Here is a 20,501-nt window from a genome sequence, read left to right on the forward strand (position 1 = left end):
GATTGGTCAGAAGGTGGTGAGCTCATACCTCAAACCCAGGCTTAACACTGATGTTAACCTGAAGAAGTGGCTTACATGCTTTCTACTTCCTAACTGACAAAGTTGAAGAGACTCGACCGAGTGACCAAGTGTTCCCTTCATTTTTAGGAGCAATGTATTAACAAGATGATGATTTTCACCTTAATTAGACTGTTTTCTCTCTTCTATGCGGGAGGCGGCGGTAATGCAACTCGAAGCTGTTACACAGCCGCAAAAAACAGAAGAAAGAAACAGCAGCAGAGGAAGCGACGCCATCACATCCGGTGACGCAGAAATTTCAGTCGCCAGGCGCGAAGGAAAGCGTACTTCGGTTTAGACACAAACAGTAAAACAGAACAAGGTAAGAAAACTATGGTTTACGGTACCGACGCGGTCATTTATGTGGTTTACGTTACACGTTCGCCTGCAGCTAATAAAGCGCGAGGTCGACTTTTTTTTCTACGCGTTTCTAAAGTTGTAAAAATAAATAACTGTCCTCTTAAAAGTAAGAAAACCGTACTGTCCCTTTGTTAGGCCTGGCTGGAACAGTTCATGCTGCAGAATAACACAGTGTTGTTGAGAAAGTATGACCTCTAAAGTTTAGAAATTCACAACAAAGCACACAGCTGAGCCTGTGGGCTAGCAGCCTTGGTGCATGACTGCAGGGTTAAGTCTACATTCATGCACGCATTTCATACTGCAGGTTTGCATCTGTGAACTAACTGATGGTTGGTTTTCCTTTTTCTGTTTCTTTCTTCTTCTTTTTTTAACCAGGCATTTCTGATGTGCACGCCAGCAGACAGTGGAGATATAATCATCCTGAGTAGTGATGATGACGATGATCATAAGGATGACAGAGACATGTCCTGCCTCATCGTGGAGGTGGTGGATGTGAAGGAAAAAGGTGACAGCGGTTTTATTTTGTTTGCTCCATGTGTTTGTGGATGATCTTATGACTAATCACTAACAGCCTCTGTGTTCCAGACTGCGTGTCCTCTCCCAGCACTCTGGAGGAAGACCTGGTCGTGACCTTCTCCCGCCACGCTGATGTGCTACCTCATGCTCGCTACGACTGTCCCATACACCCTTTTACGTGAGATACACTTTGAAATGACCATCAGTGCTCTTTACCCCCGTCTTACTGTGTCAGGTGCTCACACTGCTTTTCTTTGGCACGCTCAGGCCTACAGAGTTGGAGACTAACATGCCAGTAGACAGTAACCAGCTCATTTGTGATCAGTGCTTCTGCTACATCTGCGATAAGCTGGCATCATTGGTAGGTGTTAATGTTAACAGGACAAAATGTTTCTGACCAGCAGTTTGGAGGGTTCACTAAACTGTATTCATCTGTTTTTTTTGCTTGTTTTTGCTCTTGCCTACTCAAAAATTAAATAAATGCATACTTTGTTTTTTGTTTTGTTTTTTAATAACACTGTATCAAGAAACAGTATGGGGGAAAATAAAGAATTAAAGATTTTTTTTGTAGTGTTATCAGCTCATTTTAAGCTAATTTTGAATACAGGTCCTTCCACTTCTCTTACTTGTGGTGTGCCATAAGGTTCTGTACTGGGCTCTTATTGTTTCCGTTGTATCTGCTCCCTCTTCAGCACATTTTGGGGACCTTTAACAACATGACTGTCATCGCTGCTATCTGCTATGCTGATGACCTTCAGTTATACATCTCTCTTTTTAAGCTACAGATCCTGAATAGGTCTATGAAGAGTTGGATGGCAAACAGCTTTCTCCAATTTAATGAGGAAGTCCTTGTTTATGCCCCTGACTTATTTTTGCCTAAGGAAATAGAAGCTCTTGGTCGCCTTGCCTTGTTTGCTAAATTTCTATCAGGATTTGACATGAACATCACTTTGAGTGTTCATGTCTGATCTGTGGTTCACACTTGTTTTTATCACTAAAGACATATTGTCCAGTCCCATTGTGTCGCACTCTGACCTGGAGATTGTTATTTATGCATTTATTTCTTTACCCCTGGATTGCTGTAATTCATTGTTGTCTAAGTAAACACAACTTCCTGGAATGTCTGAAGGTTGGTCAGAGTGCTAAGTCTTCCAAGAGCTCTCATGGCACGCTGTTGCTGACCCAGCTGCACTGACTCCAGATTAAATTCAGAGTCGATTAAAAAAATTCAGGTTTTGATTTTTAGAGCTCTTCATGAACAAGCACCAGCTTATGTCAGTGAAGTTTTACATCCCTATGTCCCCAGCAGGTCCTTGAAGTCATGGGGAGGTCTCTTACAAAATAGTGATTGATGTGCTTTTCTCGCTGGTTTTTCAGTGTGAAATGTGGTGCGTGAGCGGCATTTGTCACTGCAACAGCCACAAGAGGAGCGCCTTCTGGAGCAACCTCAGAAACCATAAGCTGCTGGGAGGACTGACTGCTTTCAACCTCACCCTGTCAGAAATGGACTCGCACCTCCGACAAGCAGGTGCAAACAACAAATTCATGCGAGGAGACACCCGAGATGAACCTCTTGTACTGTACTTTAAATATATCTTACTAATGTATTTATTTATTTTCACTTCATGTCCAGCGACGTTGCTGCAGCAGTTCAGACAAGAGCTCTCTGCGCTCTACTCGTCCTACATGAAAGGCGAGGCACTAAAGGACTATGGTCTGAGCCAAGAGAACCAACAAGGCTTCATCTACAAGTATGTTTCATAACACTCAGATTTTGATTTCTATATTGCAATGATTAGGAGCCACATCTGGACCAATTATAAATCCATAGCTGTAAGAGATTCCCAATATGTCTATAAATATGTGGAGCATTTACATTGATTATTCAGGTCAGTGTTTTTACACTGTCTACGGGATGGGCACGGTCATAGCTGTCCGCTGTCTCTACCCTCTGCCTTTGCTGCACTGCCGCCACCACCTTCAACATGGAACTTCATCACTTTCCCCAAGTCAGACTTTTTAAGGCTTTTTAAGCTTCTTGAGCTTGCAGGTATACATCAAGCAGCTGGCTCGTAAATCACTTAATGCTCTGCTTTGATGTACAGTCCAGTTCACAATAACTTTGTATAATTATTTAGACATTTGACAGAAGGCCAACATTGAAGTGTGAACCACTGTCGTGGATCACCTTGTTCAGCACTTCCTTCTGGTCATTGGTCAGAGCATCACATGTCATGAGCTCCATCAGGTGTAGGAGGTCTTTCTAATCTGGTTGGTACAGTTTTTTGTGAAACCCACACAAAAAAGAAGAAGAAAGTAGCCATCAGTGGTCTTTATATTCACTTGGGCTTGAATTGTGGTCAATTCAATAAACTTTAGTTATATAGTGTCAAATTACATCAACAAGTGCCTCACAGTGATTTGGATTGTAAGGTGAAGATCCTACAGTTAGCCGACCCCTCTCGAGCCAAGTACTTGGTGACAGTGTGAAGGGAAAAACTCACACTGCAGGAGAAACCTGCAGCAAAACAGAGCTCAGGAAGGGGGCAAGTCTGGGGGGGGCAAGTCTGCCATATCTTGTTACGGATCAGGTCCATGGAAGTTGCTGTGACAATTTTTGCCTTGAACATTCCCAGTAATGAGCTTAAACCTGTGGAAAGACCAGCTATTCATCCTACAGATCACCAAGGCTCACCTCAAAAACATGTCCCTTTAGACCATCTGAGGTCATTTTGGTTCCCTGAGTCCTGGTGACCAATATTGTTTAACACAGCTGATGCCTTAACATCAGCCATTCTTGGAGAAAGGGTGCACACTTTTCTTTGCTTTTAGTGACGTATTTGGAGATAGTGTTATAAAAGCTTCAGTTTTTTTTCATAGGACTGCCTGGTTGTAAATCTGCGATTTTATATTTTTGATTTAATTATTTGTTTTAAAAGTATTTCTTTATTTATTGCTTGTTCTGTTGATGCATTACTGACTTCTCCTCTAAACCAGCGGTCCCCAACCTTTTTTCCGCCACGGACCGGTTCATGCCCAACAATATTTTCACGGACCGGCCTTTAAGGTGTCGCGGATAAATGCAACAAAATAAAACTAGTACCGGTACTGTAAAAAAGAAGATTTATTCATAACACACGTGAAAAGACCCAGGAAAACCGAGTTGAAAAAGTCTGACGTAACGTTTCAGTGAGGTCAGCTGTTAATTTTAGGAGTGCAGTGCTGGAACGAGTCCACACACTTGTATATTAAGACGTCTCTTTAACTTTCCTTTGTTTTTTGTTGTGTTTGTTCCAGTTACTCACCGGTGTTTGAGTTTGTGTCCTCGTTCCTGAACCAGGCAGATCAACAGGACAGCAGAGCGGCAGTCATCATGAGTCTGGGGGCTGCTGAGGACTTTATTAGACATTTCCATTTCTCAGGGTACTCACTGCAGCATTTCCGCTTCTACACACATTCCTTTTTTTCTTAATTTTCAAATGTTTTTCAATATTTTTTTATTCCATTTACAGGGGTTTCATCTTTGCTTCTCCAATGGCTAATGTTGATACAGCTAAAACGATGTTACTGCAGAGGTAAATGCATGCACGTTGACTTCTTGTGTTATACCTGTAGCTCATTCACCTGGATATTCATCTTCTACTTGTGTTTGTGTGTGCTTACCAGGGTAATAGCATTGGTACAGAGACAGATGGTGATGGCTAATTTTACTCCAGACTTCATTAACAAACTACAGGAGTTTTGCAAGAAACTGCATTTCCCAGCTGAGCTGAGGAACATGAGAAACAGGTATGCTCGCCCTTTAACCTCCAGGGTTACCTGTTACATGTATATGTTGTTGCTATAACTTGATGTTTGTGTGCTCCAGCCTGTGTGTTCGCCCCTGGAACGACGTCCTGCTCGTGTCTGTGATGAAGGGACAGAACGTGTCAGGCGTGCGTAAGGACAAAGGCAAGAAAGACGTCCTGACTGAACAGATTTCTGTGATTCTGCTGAGGACGGAGCTACTGCAGCATCAGCGCAGGTTTGTATACGTGAACTCATTCACTTTGCTGTGTGTAGACAGCTGTCTAACTGTGTTGTTTCTGTCTGCAGGTACAGAGAGCTGTGTCGATATCTACGAGTCGTCCAGACAGACAACACCGCACAGTGAGTACATGCACAGGTTCCTCTGTTTTTCTTTCCAGCAAAGTGCATTTTGTGTTATTGTCATGTCAGTACATGATTTAAAAACATAACCAGCACTGAGTGGTGTTTTGGGGGTGAGGTGAGGACCAGGCTTGACTATTTGTCGGCACTTTGTAAGAAAATCCTTGATCCAGGTGCAGGCGAGAGTGAGACAGTTTCCTGGATCAGGATATCAGTGTCGTAGGTGTAACGTGTTTTGTTCTACATTTACAAAGTAAAAACTATAAGCCGATCACCCCCACGCCACGGCCATTAGGAAGAGGGGAGGTTTGAGGCGCTTCTGCACTTGCTTCACATTTTCAATCTTCTTCTTCCAGTCTAGGATGGATAATACATTTTTAATTGAAAAAGGGGAAAACTGTAGCTCTTCCATATTTCATAGTTTAAAACCCCATCTGGAGTTCATTAATTCGTTAAATATAGGTTCAGAAATGACTGTCAATCTGCAGTTACCATCTATAGAGAAACTAAAATCTCAAATCAAACGTTTAAATATTTAGACACCAGCAGTGACATGTTGCTGACTTGCTGCATTGGATTTGTTTCTCTGTCAGGTATCAGCAGATACAAGACCTCATCCCCTACTTCATGTGCATGGCTGGAGACTTTTCATCAGCTCTCACAAGTTTGTTCCCCTCGGTGAATGCTCCCGCTTCCCACTTTACTCCGGACCTCTTCCTCTTTTATCTCAAAGTCTTTGAAACAGCGACTGCACCAAAGCTGACACCAGTCAGTAAACCGGGAGAGCTCTGCTGTGCTGGTGCAGCGTGGGAGTCTATTGAAGGTCCAGCAGAGATGTTTTGTTTTTTTTTGGGGGGGGGGGGGTTGTACCAAGTTCAGAAGTGACCCAAGTCAGTTTGTGCTTGTGTCTGATTTTTCTTAGTGTTACTGTAATTATCACGAAATTTTCAGTTGAAAGTGCATTACTGAAGCCATTCATGTCATCACTCCACCACATTCCCGCTTCAACTGTGCATCCACATACACCTCAATAGAGATGTCACATGCACAATAATGTCATGTGATTGCAGCTACAGCCCTTTAAAGTTATACTAACTGTGACCTCTGTGCTTGCTTCTGTATGACCGCCTCCTGTGTGAGAAGTCTTTGTTGCTGTAAGAACAGTAACAAGAGCATATGAATCAGGTCACATGGGAATCTGATTTTGGCCACACAATTGCATCATTAATATGAACAGTTCAACAAAAAAAATCAACGCAAAATATCCAAATGAAGCAATGAGGTTTGCAGTGTAAACGTAGCTTCAGGATAAGATTTAGTATAAAACAAGGATTGATAATAAATCTGATTCCTCTGTGTGTAGATGCTGTGCCGCTGAAACGTCATGAGCTGGTGAGGTTTGCTCTCAGGGCTCAGGGATGCTGCAGTGCTGTATATGCTGATGTAAGTTAAAAGCTCCTCATTCAAGTCTGAAAAATGTTTTTGTCTCTAGATATCTGCCATCTTTATTTCTTGGTTTAGGTACATTTTATACTTGTTAAAACCTTGACTAGTATGTCCCATGTCTGACTGCATGTCTAATACTCCTCTGATCCAGTCTCGGTGTTGGACCAGTTTGCTCTCGATTGTCAACAAGCCTTGCGGTTCACTCACTGCTTTACCCATGCCCAGTATGCAGTTTCTGCAGGTGTGTACTTCTTGATTGTTAGAGTTAGACTTGCAGCTTTCTCCATGTTTCTCTGCTTTGTTTCATTCTGTATTTTGTCTCCTCGATGTCTGAATGATGAAGGAAGCGCGGGATGTTGTGAAAGGGATATTGCTTGATCAGAAGGGCTCCAATATGCAGATCCCACGATCCTTGCATGAGGTCAGTGCATTAACACTTACACTTCAGTGTTTAGAATTTGCGAGAACTAAACAGTCCAATGTGTTCGCAGGTGTATCCAGATCAGGCCTTGCTCCTGTTGGTGACGGAAGCTTTGAGCCAAAGAATCCTCGATTCCGTTTTGTATCCGATCCTACCTGTGCTCAACACCTTTCAGGTAGCCAACTCTTGCTTTCCTTCCATAGACGCCACGCCACTGTTTGTGCTTTCACATACTTAAGCTATATCATGTAAAGGGCTCTATTGGCACACGCAACAATAACGGTGCTATAATTTTGTGTAACTATGACAGTTTGAGTGTCTCTTGCATCTTTGTCTCGCTAAAGAAATAATTAAAGGTACTTTTCGCGGCTCCCTTATTTCCCAAGGCGTCGCCACAGCGGATGGATCTGCATCTTTTCATTTGGCACTGGATGGCCTTCCTTTTTTTCCTCCCCCCCCCCCCCCCCCCCCCCCAAATTACAAAACAACAGACGTGCATAACAAATAAGACAAGTACAGTATAAAGAAACATGGAAAAGCTTGTTTTAGAGAATCACTCTCAGCCTCACTCTTCTCAAATTGATTACAGGTCATTTTTTATTTATATAGCACCAAATCACAGGTATAGTCACCTCCTGCTATGATTTATTGGAAGGTAATACAGATGACCCAACCAACTGGTAACAGTGGGGAGGAAAACCTACCTTTTAAGACTTGGGGGGGGGGGGGAACAAAACAAAAGACACACTGTGGAAGAGTCATAAAATCCACATGTCTTCGGCTATTGGAACCACACACTGTTTTCCCTCAGTTAATTCTGTCTCCCGAATCCAAACTGGAAGCTGGTTCCACAGAAGAGGGGCCTGAAAACTGAAGGCTCTGCCTCCCATTCTACTTTTAAATACTCTAGGAACAACAAGTAGGCCTGCAGAGCGAGAGTGAAGTGCTCTAATAGGGTGATATGGTACTACAAGGTCATTAAGATAAGATGGGGCCTGATTATTTAAGACCTTGTATGTGAGGAGCAGGATTTTGAATTCAATTCTGGATTTAACAGGAAGCCAATGAAGGGAAGCCAAAACAGGAGAAATATGCTCTCTCTTTCTAGTCCCTGTCAGTACTCTTACTTTGATCTACAATTTTGTAGCTGCTCTCTAAAGAAATGTTTAAGATCCAGCTCTTCACTCAAGTCTCATCTGTGATGGAAACCACCTGTGACAGGTCAGATTAACACACCAGTAATGGATAAATAACTCTCCAAATTAATAAAAGCAGCTGGAGTTTAGTGTGTAGTTTCCAGCTGTTCACAGAAGTCTTTCTTCTGACATTTTCACACTCAGGATGCTTTCTCTTAGGTGAGAGTGTTACTCGCAGTTAAACATATGACACCACAACTTTAAAATTGTATGCTTTGTCTGTTTGTTTGGGGTCACTATTGACTGAAAAGATTCTATAATTTCACACTTTGAATTCTCGGGGGCTGTGCTGTTGTTTGTTGTTTAATCAGCTTTCTTGTGTTGCAGGAGAATTCATGGGCCTTTAGGTGGCTTTGTGAAAGTTTTTCCTCCAGTGAAGAACATCTGAAAAGATTCTTTCAGGCGATTGCACAGGAGAGGGAAAACAGCAGGTATGTGAACAAGTCTTGAGATAAACCACTACAAATCTCAGCATCCTTTAGCTAATCAAATTAACTTCCAGAAACAGAAAAGCTTTGATTTAATACAATCCCAGTTCCCCAAAAAAGTTTGTGTGCGTTAAATGTAAATATAAAAATGGAGTGTGATGTCAAGTGGCTTTATTGTCATTCCAACCATGTGCAGTACTCAATGAGACGAGACAACGTTCCTCCAAGACCGTGGTGCTACATATGACATAGAACAGATAATCAACACAGGACTACATAAAGTGCAGTGTGCAAAAACAAAGACAGTGCAACAAGAGACAGAACGATACAGACACAACAGTGCAATAGAAATGTGCAAAAAGTAACTTGGTGTATGAATGTGTGTGATTCTGCAGATAAGTGCTTGGTATTGACGTGTATGAAGGTATGCATGTGTGTCAGTCCAGTTACTGAGTGTTCAGGAGTCTAACAGCTTGGGAAGAAACTGTCTCACAGTCTGGCAGTGAGGGCCTGAATACTCCAGTACCTCTTGCCAGAAGGCAGCAGGGTGAAGAGTGTGTGTGCGGTTCCTCCACAATGCAAGTTGCTTTGTGGATGCAGCAGGTGCGTTAAGTGTCTGCGACGGAGGGAAGAGAGGCTCTAAAAGCGTTAGAGCTACATATTTATGCCGACTCATACATTACCTCAGCACAAGTGGGACAAGCAAGGACTTTTTAACTATGAAATATTGTCTGATAAAGGATTTTTTTTTTTTTTTTTAAATTCTAACAGCCATGTGATAATTTCAGCACTGCACGTGTGTCTGACTGAATCTCATTGTCATTACTTTTCTTCTTGTTCCAGTGCATCCTGATTGCACATACTTAACCCCTGCAGAGCTACAGAAGTCTTAAACACTGTTTACAGCACTATTGCCTTCCACAAAGGTTTAAATACTGCGGAGAGTCGCCAGCGTCTTACAGATGCCCGACTGTACCTGCGTCCTCACACCAGCTCATGTTGGTACAATGCACATACTTCTGTTATTCACCATCTGATGACAAGAGACTTGATATTGATTCACCTTTTTAATGTTCATAAATGTTAATGTTACAGTTATAAATAAAAAGACAGTTTTATGCATTAGATTGCTGAATCGCTGCTTGAATATAAAATGATTTTGTCTCCACAGCAAGATAAACAACAGTACAAGTGTCAGAGAGAAGGATGTTGTTGCTCTGTCATTTTATAACGGCACTTTGTTTCAAATCGTGTGCTGTATACAAAAAAAAAAAACTGTTGGATTAACGGGCTTTTATGGAGTTCTAGTTACCACAGTAACTGATGGTGTAATGTGTACTTTTATAGACAAAAGTAAGGATTTTTTTACAAAAACGTTATAATTTTTTAATTCTAAGGAAATCCGTGGTTCCTGGTGCAGCTGCGCCCACACTGGCACTACTACTCGGATGATCTGATATCCTCGTGTTGGTGTTGTTCCCAGACCATCATGAAAATGTTGTTCCAGGTTCAACATTGCAAGTGACCAATCACATTGTTGTGACGTTATTCTTTTGCGCGCCAAGCCATTCGTGCATTTATGAAATTCCAATGTTGCAAGGACAATATCAATTCTGCTTACTGTTTATTAAAGGGTTACGGTCAGGGTCCGTTGATCGGCGGACAGAGGCGGTTTCTTGCAGCTTAAGTACAGTTTTTTGTTTTACGCTGTTTTTTCCCGAAGTCGCAAAAGTATGACGTCACAACATTCTGATTGGTCACTTGCAATGTTGATCCTGGAACAACATTTTCATGATGGTCTGGGAACAACACCAACACGAGGATATCAGATCAACCCTACTACTCACCATCTGATGACAAGAGACTTGATATTGATTCACCTTTTTAATGTTCGTAAAATGTTAATGTTACAGTTATAAATAAAAAGACAGTTTTATGCATTAGATTGCTGAATCGCTGCTTGAATACAAAATGATTTTATTGTCTCCACAGCAAGATAAACAACAGTTGTTGCTCTGTCATTTTATAAAGGCACTTTATTGTTTCAAATAGTGTGCTGTATACAAAAAAAAAAAAAAAAATCCCGGTTGGATTAACGGGCTTTTATGGAGTTCTAGTTACCACAGTAACTGATGGTGTAATGTGTACTTTTATAGACAAAAGTAAGGATTTTTTTACAAAAACGTTATTTTTTTTTTAATTCTAAGGAAATCCGTGATTCCTGGTGCAGAATTGAATCTGCGCCCACAGTGGAAAAGAGGTACCTGAACCATATCAATTTAAAAAAAACAAACAAAAAAAACAAAACAAATTTGTAAGTGCTATGGACTGTTTCTGCTTAATTTGAAAAAGGAAAAAAAAAATCCTACAAATTCATAATCGAGGGATAAAAACAGGTAATTATCTGGTGTTCATGCAAGCTAACCATTTTGGCATAATAATGCCAACACTATAAATCCATTATCAATTCAGCCAAGAAACATTAGTGATCAGTTCACTCCCTGGCTTCTCCAGCCTGCACATCAAATATCCTTGGGCAAGATACTAAACATTTGCCCCTGCTGCATCCCTCAGTGTTTGTGCAATTGTGTGACAAGGCTCCAGTATAGAAAAATGCGCTTGTTTGAATGAGGCTTGCAGTAAAAAGCACCCGAGTACTCAGTTGTAAAGTGCTTTAAAAGTACACATACCTTTACACCACACACAGCTTTTACAAAACAGTGCACACTTCTCCACCAATGCTTCACTTGAGATTTTGGTGATGGGTGATTCAATGTAATGCACTACCTGTCTGTTCAAACAAAATGGTACTGATCTTTCTGTTTAACCTTTAGCAAGAACCCATTGACATCCAACAGACCTGCAGGTTTACTGCATGGGCCGCATTGTCATTAATAGTCGTAGAATAATTATAGGCTGCCAGTTATTTGTGACTATCAGACATGCTAAAGGCAGGGTGACAGGTTTTTACAAAGTAATGATGTAATGGACCTACATGTCATGTGGATGTCGTGCTGTACTCTATAGTAAACAGTACTCTATAGAGGTTACAGGCTTGCTTACATTGCACAGTGTTCAGATAAGGCTCAGTTTTCTTAAATTACAAGTTCATGTGTCATTAAGTGATAAGGCTGCCAGCATGTGGAAGGGTTTTGGTGCCAAGTGAGGCACTAGTGCAACGATGTGACCTAAATCTATATTTAACACTGCACATAAAAACATTTTTTTGTACCGAAATGTTCACAGCAGCAGTTGATCAAACCTAAAAATTAGAGAAACATCTAAACATTCAGGGTTTCTTTTTCTCCGTCTGGACGCCTATGATGTCATTGTGTTTCTGTGCATTTGCACTGAGCTGTAAGCAAATCTTAACACTGGAGGTCCACGTCCCGCATACCGCTGTTTAATGAGATGAGACAGATAGCTCATCACTCTCAAATCACATTCGCTCACACCTCGTTCACACCAGGAATCCTCTTCTGTGTTACCCTTCTCTTTAGCAACGCATAGATTTTTAAAAAGAGGTATAAAAGTGTGCACCAGTACGTGATTGACCAGCGCAGCAAGGCAGCTCTCCAGATGCTGCAGGTAGGTGATGCCCCGGGTGATACCAGTGTGAGGATTGGCCAGTCTGCTGAGAAGAGAACCAGAGTAAGACGGGCACCGCAGCGTCCTCTGGTCGAGGTCCAGCAGAGCCACATAACGACTGTAGCGACTCAGAGAAGGAAGGATGGTGGAAAAAGAAGCTGAGGATGATCTGGTGCAAGAAACCATGACATGGATGTGACATTAATAAATTTCATTTATGACCTGAAGCTGAAGAAAAAAAGAAAAAGAAATAAGCTGTAGCCTTCTACACATGTCAGTTTACTGTCATTTCGGATCAACTTGAAGCTACCTAGACCCATAAACTTAGCAAGTAAACAATGAAAAGCATAAACCTCAGCTGCTCAGTTTGTAAAGGTGGTGACAGAACTTAATGTTTCCAGGTCTGACATTCGCCTTAAATGGCCACCTGATTAAAAGCGTTTATATACAGTTAAAGCACCCAACTTGACAGCAGACAAACATGTTTACAGTCTGGGACAAAAACTTTTTGGCTAATGTCCCCTCCTCGCTCATTACAACTGTAGGGAGGGTCATACTTTTTAAATTTCTCTATAAGATCTCCAGTTAAACTGTATTTGGTTTAAAGTCATGCATTATTAATGGTTTGGCCAATTTGAGGGCTAGTGGATATAAGCCATAGCTGCCTGCTAGCTCTAACCTTAGCTCAATGAACTGGACATCTCATCGGTATGAGGTTGCTGACTTTTAATTACCTTAATGAAGTTACGAAACAAAAAAAGCAGGACTTGTAATGTATTTTAACAAGTCTGTACTCTGGTTTTGGCGAGTGAAATATTATTTTATTTATACGTTAGCAGGTATCTGGTTAGTGCTGACCAGTAACCTAGCATTAGCCACTAGCCACCCTGTTACCGAAATATTTACTGCCAACTCAAAAATAAATGCATAAAAATAAACAAACAAAACAGCAGGATGGCAGATAGCCCTCACCTGTACACTCCCATCAGTCTCCAGGTGAGCAGGTCAGTCAGCTGAAGGGGCGTGGTCAAACACATCTTCACAGCACTTCTATGAGGACCAGGAGCAGGCAGGAAGAGGGTCAGAGCATCCACCGTCTTCCTGACTAGGTTCTCATCTCCTCCGATGACAACCAGTGGCCGGCCACTCAGGAGACAGAACACTGCATGCTGGGAGAACGAGTTGTGCTTGATAAACCTGAGGGCTCTGAGTCCAGCCTTTCTCCTCCTCCTCTTATCCCAGCAGATGTTGCTGTGGATATTTTGAATGGGGGATGGGGGCTCTGAAGATTCAGTGAAACTGATGCTGCTGAGTGTTGACTCCTCATCAACACTCAGCAGCCTCAGGGGAGGGCGGGGGGAAGACCAACGATCCACCTCGGCCATGTAGGAACCAGGTGCAAAGTTCGCATTGTCCTGGGGCATCAGCCGCACCTTCTGGTGAACCTCAGGTGAGGGCTTCATCGCTTCGTCAGCTGTGGAGTAATAACAATATTTTATATGTTTTAAAAAAACTACAGTAATCAGCTACTTTCCCTAGCAGTTAAGCGCTTTATTAAATGATCAGCTGTTATAATTTTAAATTATGTCAGAAGAAAAAAAACCCCCAACTAAATTTGCACTAAGCCACGATTACAAATGCATATTTTCCACATTTTTAAAATAGCTTCTCATTAATTTCTGTGTTGCTGCAGATTTTATTTAAAACGGATAAAAACCATACCGACAAAGTGAATATATGTTTTTCATAGTTTTATAGCATGGATGTAATAACGAGAGCTTGAGAAATGAATAGTTGCACAACGTGTTACCTTGCAGTAGTTTGGAGGTCTTCTCTTCACTGTTGTCTTTGCGAAACTGATTCATATTTATGGCGCCTGGCTGCTCTTTGATCATGATGTCATCAGTAACCATTGTTTGCTCCAAAGGCTCTTCACTTTCAACGCAACACTGATCTTCCTCATCAGGCCCATCATTTTCATCCTCGCCTACTGCAGCAGGTGCATTCAGTGTCTCTTCCTCTTGGAGGACTTTGTAAGACTTATCCACCATCTGTAGTTCTTCTTCATTCTCAAAGCCGTTGCTAAGAGGCTGCAGCTCTGCTTCCTCCTCTGTGATGGCGGTGAGGTCTTCGGTAAGGATGGATTCTGTGGTGCTGAGCACTTCAATGCTGTCCTCGCTGTTGGCACGCTTTGCATAAGCTCGCGGGTGTCTGATGCCAGTGTCTACTGCCGCACGCCTGCTGCAACTCTCTGTCATTCCGACTGGTGTGTCTGTGGAAGAGAAAGGTTTTTGTTTCATTTTTTTATTTTAAAATAAGCATTTAATCTCACTAGATATATAATGAAAAGCCGAAAGACTTTTTTTCATTGATATTTCTTTAAACCATCATTTGTTGCTTAAATCCCAGACATCCACACAGGAGCAGAGGATCAAATGTTCAAACTGAGTCCCTGTGGTATTTAATTAATATAAGACAAAATCAAACATGTCAGAGTTTATTGAAAGCCACCCAGTGGACCCGATTAGACCTTTGGGTGGGCCGGTTCTGATATATTTGGCACTCTTGATCAACAACCAGACACTATTTGTTATTTTTGTTCTTATATGAATTGACTAACAAAAATACCCAATCCGCCAAACATTTATTTGAGAAATGTTTCCGCACTGCCGTACCTCTGCTGTCGGCGACATGCTGCGTCATGTACGACTTCTCAGTTCCGAGCACTTCGATGCTGTCACTGCTGCTTACACTCCCCGTCATCTCTGTGCCAGGACCAGGACCAGGGGTCAGTGTATGTGCTTCTGCTGCCTCCAGTTTGATTGGGATCTCCTCCACACAGGAGAAGAACGACTCCATGCTTGGTGGTTCTGGCTGAAAAGCCCCGCCAGTCCTCTTACTCCCCATGTCCTTCGGCAGCTCCACCTCAGTGCCCTCTTCATCAGCATCGTCCGGGCTCCATAGCTCAAACAGGAAGTTGGTGAGTGTTAGTCTCCTGGACAATGATTGTGTGGCATAAGTAGTTCGCAGGACACTTCTGTCACCACGGAGACGTCGCTCTGTGTCTTTGAGCCGGTCCTTCGTAAGAGACAGGTAGTATTCGTTGCAAAGCTCCTCCAGTGGCTTCAGGTGGTGCTCTGACTTGCAGGAGGGGGTGGAGAACGAGAAGCATGGCTCAAAAGGTGGCAACAGCAATGGATCCGTGAGAGAGGTGGCTGGGTCATAGGGCAAGAAGTCGGGCTGTTTGAGCTTCCTGTTTGGGTAAGATGCGACCTGACGAAGGAGCTCTCTGTGATTTAAGACTGAACGCTCCACAGCTTCGAGCTCTTCACTTTCTCCTTCAGATTCTGTCAACACATTTACCGTTGTCTGACGTTCTGCTTCCTTACGAAGGGTCAGCCGTCTGTACCTGAAACACAGGCAGTAACATGTGGTGAGCAGCCCTTAATTAACTAACAGTGGTGTCACAGTTTCAAGGCTGCCATGAACTACAAACTTCTGGGAAAAGCTAAATTTCTTGAGAAGACGAGCCACAATCTTAGCCAAAATAATCTTCTGTTTCAAGCACCCCACTGGCTTTCAAGTGGGGTGCTTGAATCTGTTTGTATCAGAGATTATCAAAAGTCCAAAATAAATTCAAGTTTGCGCAGCTGAATTTTGTTTTTTAAAGTCATTAGATATTTTTGCTGTACAATCATCCACCCTGAAAAAAAGAACAGTTCAAAGAAACCATTAAAAGTTCAAAATTACCATGACAACCATGCCCAAGATACTTCTGAGTCTACATTTCTGAATACACACTTATGTGGGTTTATACATGTTTTTTAAAACATAAAAGCATCCCTGAGATTTGATGACTGAAGAGCTGTGTTATAAGCAAGTGAGTGGATTTGTGTAAAAGTAAAAGATCCTACGTTAAAAATCCATTTGATTTTTAGCTGGGGGATGCAGTTCTTTTAACAAAAAGAAGGTTAAAGTTAGCAAAAGGTTATCAAGGAAGGCGGGGCCTAATGTTAGACCTGCTAACCAACCCTGCACATTACAAGTCATTACTAGTGGAAGGTGGTATCCAGCTCCTTCCTCTTTCAGGTTAGGCTTAGGCTTGAGGCTAGAAATTCAAAGTTACAGTGAAATTATCACTAAATGCAGCTGTGCCAAATAAACAAGAGGCCACACAGGAGGATCTGAAAAATAAGAAGCATCCTTTTTGATAAATGAAGTGATGCTTGAGCTTGTGACTGCTTCCTCTTTAACAGCTTCCCCTTTTCACCACTGAGATAGAAATTGAAGCATTTTCACTCTCTTCAGGCCGTCTTCATTATTCCTTCCAATTTACGCTCTTAATCTGCTCAAATTAAAGATATTTAGAAGTAAGTGGCTTGGATATTTTAGTACAAACAGTTTTGCACAGAACCGTCCAATTTAATCAAAGTAAAAAGTGCTGCTCTTACTCGAGCTCCTGTAGTTTTCTCTGCAGCTCAATAGAAAATGCTTGTCTGTTTCCCGTCTTGAGGCTTTCAGCTGCCTCAGAGAAGCGTGTCGATAGCTCAGAAAAGTTGTCCATCAGCTTCACCTGGTCCGAGCACACGTAGGCCATGCAGAAAGGGCGCACCATCCCCCGAGCCTCCAAGTCGTACAGCGTCAGGTGATGAACATATGCAAACGCATTCTCTGCTGAATCTCCCAGGATTACTTTGGAGTCCTCGCTGAAGTTGAGTCGGGGGCCGGGAGAGGATGGAGGGGTGTGGCCGGGGCCAGACGCTTGGTAATCCACAGACATGATGCGAACAGAGAAGTGGTTGAGGTCAAATGACCCGAGGACTCTGGAGTCCTCCGGTATTGTCAGCACAGGAGATGGACCCACCTGGAGACACAGAGCAGGGGGTTTGTAGAGATGTAATCAAATCAGTCACTAATCATCTGGCTTTAATTTTAGATTTGTGGATTTATTTAGGTAGTCCAAAAATCACAAACTTGATTCAGGGGCTTTTTACCACATATGGAGCATACCACACCCTCTGTTCTTAGAGCCTTAAATAAGATGAAGAAAATGTCTACAGAAAAGCCATTCACAGTCATGAGAAAAACTCAACACACCCCATGACTTAATAGCTTGTAGAACCGTCTTTAGCAGCAATAACATGAAGTAATTATTTCCTCTATGACTTTATCAGTCCCTCACACCATTATGCAGGAATTTTGTTCCACTCTTAGCAGCATTACTTCAGTTCATTGAGAATTTCAGGCATTTGTTTCTGCATAGCTATGGTAAGGTCCCATCACAGATTTCGATTGATGTGCACACTTTGACTGAGCCATTGAAACAGCTTGATTTTTTTCTGTTTTTTATTCGTTCTGTTGTAGATTTGCAGCTGTGCTTGGGATTATCGGCCTGTTGCACGATCCAGTTTGCACAAAGCTTTAGCTTTTAGACACACAGCCTCACATTTGACTCTAGAATTCCTTGATATACAGAAGAGTTCATGGGCATCTCAATGACTGTAAGGAGTCCAGGTCCTGTGGCTGTGAAACAAACCTAAATCACCACCCCTCTACCACCGTGCTTAACAGTTAGTATGAGGTGCCCTGTGTTTGGTTTTCTCCAAAGATGGCGCTGTGCATTATGGTCAAACATCACCATCCTGATCTCATCTGTTCAAATGTCCCAGAAGTCTTGCGTTTTGTTCAGATTAACGCTAACAAACTTAACAAGCTCTGCTGCCATGTTCTCTTTAGAGAGAATAGCCTTTCTCCTGGCAAAGCTTCCAAACAAGCAATACTTGTTGAGTCTTTTTCTAATTTTACTGTCGTGAACTTTTAACATGCCTGAGGTGCAAACTGCCGAACGTGTATCTGTATGATACCGCTGGGAGCAGACTTCCTAAAATGTACTTGTTTACAAGGGGCGTCCTTATAAACAGAAGAAAGCTGTTTTCAGATGATTTTTATGCTTTTTCAGAAATAAAGAATGATGACAAAATTAAGACTAATATTACCATAAATGCTTAAACCTGGTTTCTCATTTGTTGTTTTTGTTTTAATATTATGTCTTTACTTGCCTTTGTGTATTCATGTCATGCCATGTGTTTTATTCATCCTTCATCACTGAACCCCAGCAATAATAATGGATTGGATTTATATAGCGCTTTTCAAGGCACCCAAAGCGCTTTACAATGCCACTATTCATCCATTCGTGCATTCACACACTGGTGGAGGTAAGCTATGGTTGTAGCCACAGCTGCCCTGGGGCAGACTGACAGAACCTCTGGCCAACACCAGTAGGCGGTAGGGTAAAGTGTCTTGCCCAAGGACACAACGACCAGGACAGAGAGCCCGGGGATCGAACCAGCGACCTTCCGGTTACAGATACGCAACAATGTGGGAAGTTGCACTAATTTATTATTTGTAACTTTTTGATTCGGCGTCCCTCTATGTGAGAGGTGGCTCGTTTGTGTGATTGACTTGGAGAGTATTTCCTGTTAATCATTCAGTAGTTCTGTCTTGACAAAAAGATCTTAATCTTAAAGAGACTTCCTGAATGAATAAACGTCAACTCACTATCTGCTGCAACACAGTGATGCATAAGTATCTAGAAAACAGCAGGAAATATATTGTTTGTATTGGAGTAAACATGGTTGCACTGTAGAGAATGCAGCCTGATTATATGTGTGTAACAAGTGATGCCGTGCTATTATAATACCTATGCACCTTAATGCAGATAAAGCAGGGTTATAAACCTAGGCCTGGATTGTCTTTAGCTTTCTTCTGGGAATTTATAAATGTACTTAAACTTTTTTTTTTTTTTTTTTACAAAATAATCTTTAGCAGATGGGTTTGCAATACTTCAACACCTATTGTTTCTGAAGGAGAATCAGTAAATATGGGGGTCCAACTTTGGCGTATCCCATTTGACACTTTACAAGCTCCATATTTGTATTATTTAACTGTAAAATAGCTTCACATAACAGTTCAAAATAATCTTTCATTATCCTACACTTGATGTAGTCCCTCAGCTCATACCATGATTGACTGATTGTGCATAAGATGACCATATTAAAGCTACCCCTTCTCCAATGCCTCATACACCTTTATATCAAGCACACGGGGATTACCTGCAGGTGTACTGACCCCATTATTCGAAGCTTTTTTTGTGTTTATGAGAATCCACCCTGTTAAAACTATATAGACAGAAAATAACCCCCCAAAAACATGGGATCCCGTTTAAAACAAGTGCGATCACAGCAAGAAACCAGCAGTTTTTGTTTGAATGAAGCAAACACACCTGCTCTGAGAACTCAGCCACCAATATGAAGTCTCTGTGAAACTGTGCTGCTGTGCTCCAGGGATGAGAAGAGGGGAAGCGAGGGACAGAGAGCTCTTCAGGTAGACCCTGAGCCTCCTGCTCGTCTTCCTCTCCCCCAAAGCCTTCCGTGCTGGTGAAGGCCAGCAGGTCCGGTGACCCGATCATCTTGACTCGGTGAAGGGTCAGCCCCCAGGAGGGTATCAGCGAGTACCTTTGATCTACTCCGCAGGGGAGGAAGAGTAGGCTACGGGCTCAAACACCGCCATGTCGCGGTGCCGCCCAGCCTACAGTCCGTGAGTCAGCTGTTCACACGGGACCCAACAACAACAACCGCTACCAAGGAGGCAAAAAATAAATAAAAACAGTTGCGCAATTTTTTGTTGCAACAAAACTATAATGTTATTGAAAGTTAACCAGATTGAAACTTCAATGTGGGTCCTCCTAACCACTGCGTTTCAGCGCAAACAAGCGGCGTTTCCACAAACACGCAGCACAGAAAAGTCGACGGAGAAGCGAAAGTTCCCTGCGGGCTCAAGTCACACGGTTTGCTGACCTTCTCCCGGGATACGTGTTCCTCTTTTTCTCGCAATTAGCAAGCTAACTTTGAGTCTAAAACATGTGCCTCGCTGTCACATATCTGACCTGTGCCTCTTTGCAAATATTTAACCTTGTGACGGGCAGCCGCAGGGAGAGACGCCGAGACGCTCCCGTTCCTTGAGACGTCAAAGTGGGTGCTTTTAATGTGAAGCCCCGCGGGAGATCCGCACTGCAGCAAGACTCGATAATGAACACTTCCGGTCACTGGTTTCAACTCAAGAGGGCACTTACAGACAAATACAAGCTGCAAAATAAACTCACGTGTTCATGAAGCTTGTCATTATCGGTGTGTGGTACAGTGTTGATTTAACGCTCTGATTGTTTTAAAGCCTGAATTATATTATACTAACCAGTCATTTTATTTATCTGTTGAGTTTATTTTAATGGAAGCACACTTTTTTTACTTAACATGTCTACACAATAATGCAGTGTCTTTTGTT

The 20,501-nt window shown here is 42.2% G+C and overlaps 2 protein-coding genes and 1 pseudogene across 4 annotated transcripts; 1 reads left to right on the forward strand and 2 right to left on the reverse strand.

Annotated features, from left to right (window-relative positions):
• The first annotated feature begins 224 nt into the window (after positions 1–224).
• LOC146667746 (uncharacterized) lies at positions 225–9,698 on the forward strand. 3 transcript variants are annotated; one of them, XM_085409425.1, is made up of 19 exons: positions 225–379; positions 793–922; positions 1,003–1,111; positions 1,201–1,294; positions 2,311–2,461; positions 2,567–2,684; positions 4,231–4,356; positions 4,446–4,508; positions 4,600–4,722; positions 4,802–4,957; positions 5,029–5,082; positions 5,676–5,905; positions 6,446–6,525; positions 6,680–6,769; positions 6,872–6,949; positions 7,020–7,124; positions 8,097–8,170; positions 8,473–8,576; positions 9,417–9,698. In XM_085409425.1, the coding sequence occupies exons 2-18, from the start codon at positions 802–804 to the stop codon at positions 8,531–8,533; spliced, it is 1,833 nt and encodes a 610-aa protein (XP_085265551.1). In that variant the 5' UTR covers positions 225–379; positions 793–801; the 3' UTR covers positions 8,534–8,576; positions 9,417–9,698. The 3 variants fall into 3 exon arrangements, with proteins under 3 accessions (XP_085265551.1, XP_085265552.1, XP_085265550.1); XM_085409426.1 differs by lacking the exon at positions 8,097–8,170; XM_085409424.1 differs by lacking the exons at positions 8,097–8,170; positions 8,473–8,576; positions 9,417–9,698 and adding an exon at positions 7,336–7,675.
• Positions 2,859–3,691, reverse strand: LOC146667747 (small ribosomal subunit protein eS1 pseudogene; annotated as a pseudogene).
• An 85-nt stretch (positions 9,699–9,783) lies between the features above and the next one.
• Positions 9,784–20,492, reverse strand: smcr8b (Smith-Magenis syndrome chromosome region, candidate 8b). Its single transcript, XM_085409422.1, has 6 exons — positions 19,444–20,492; positions 16,613–17,025; positions 14,837–15,570; positions 13,972–14,433; positions 13,134–13,635; positions 9,784–12,330 (listed from the first exon to the last, which is right to left on the reverse strand). Exons 1-6 carry the CDS (start codon positions 19,627–19,629, stop codon positions 11,892–11,894), a joined length of 2,736 nt encoding a protein of 911 aa, XP_085265548.1. The 5' UTR covers positions 19,630–20,492; the 3' UTR covers positions 9,784–11,891.
• Between the last annotated feature and the right edge of the window lie 9 nt (positions 20,493–20,501).

Source organism: Rhamphochromis longiceps, linkage group LG6 (genome assembly GCF_057381845.1).
Source record: "Rhamphochromis longiceps isolate RC_006_pf linkage group LG6, R_longiceps_female_GT1.1, whole genome shotgun sequence".
In the NCBI taxonomy this organism is placed as follows: Eukaryota; Metazoa; Chordata; class Actinopteri; order Cichliformes; family Cichlidae; genus Rhamphochromis; species Rhamphochromis longiceps.

Bases quoted from the DNA above. Each gene is read 5' to 3' on its own strand.
- LOC146667746 (XM_085409424.1), top strand. From the start codon at position 802: ATGTGCACGCCAGCAGACAGTGGAGATATAATCATCCTGAGTAGTGAT. The intron at 4,509-4,599 runs GTAAATGCATGC...TGTGCTTACCAG, and splicing joins AAAACGATGTTACTGCAGAG to GGTAATAGCATTGGTACAGA. The intron at 4,723-4,801 runs GTATGCTCGCCC...TGTGTGCTCCAG, and splicing joins CTGAGGAACATGAGAAACAG to CCTGTGTGTTCGCCCCTGGA.
- smcr8b (XM_085409422.1), bottom strand. From the start codon at position 19,629: ATGATCGGGTCACCGGACCTGCTGGCCTTCACCAGCACGGAAGGCTTT. The intron at 14,434-14,836 runs GTACGGCAGTGC...TCTCTTCCACAG, and splicing joins GCATGTCGCCGACAGCAGAG to ACACACCAGTCGGAATGACA. The intron at 12,331-13,133 runs GTGAGGGCTATC...TTCTTGCACCAG, and splicing joins AGACTGATGGGAGTGTACAG to ATCATCCTCAGCTTCTTTTT.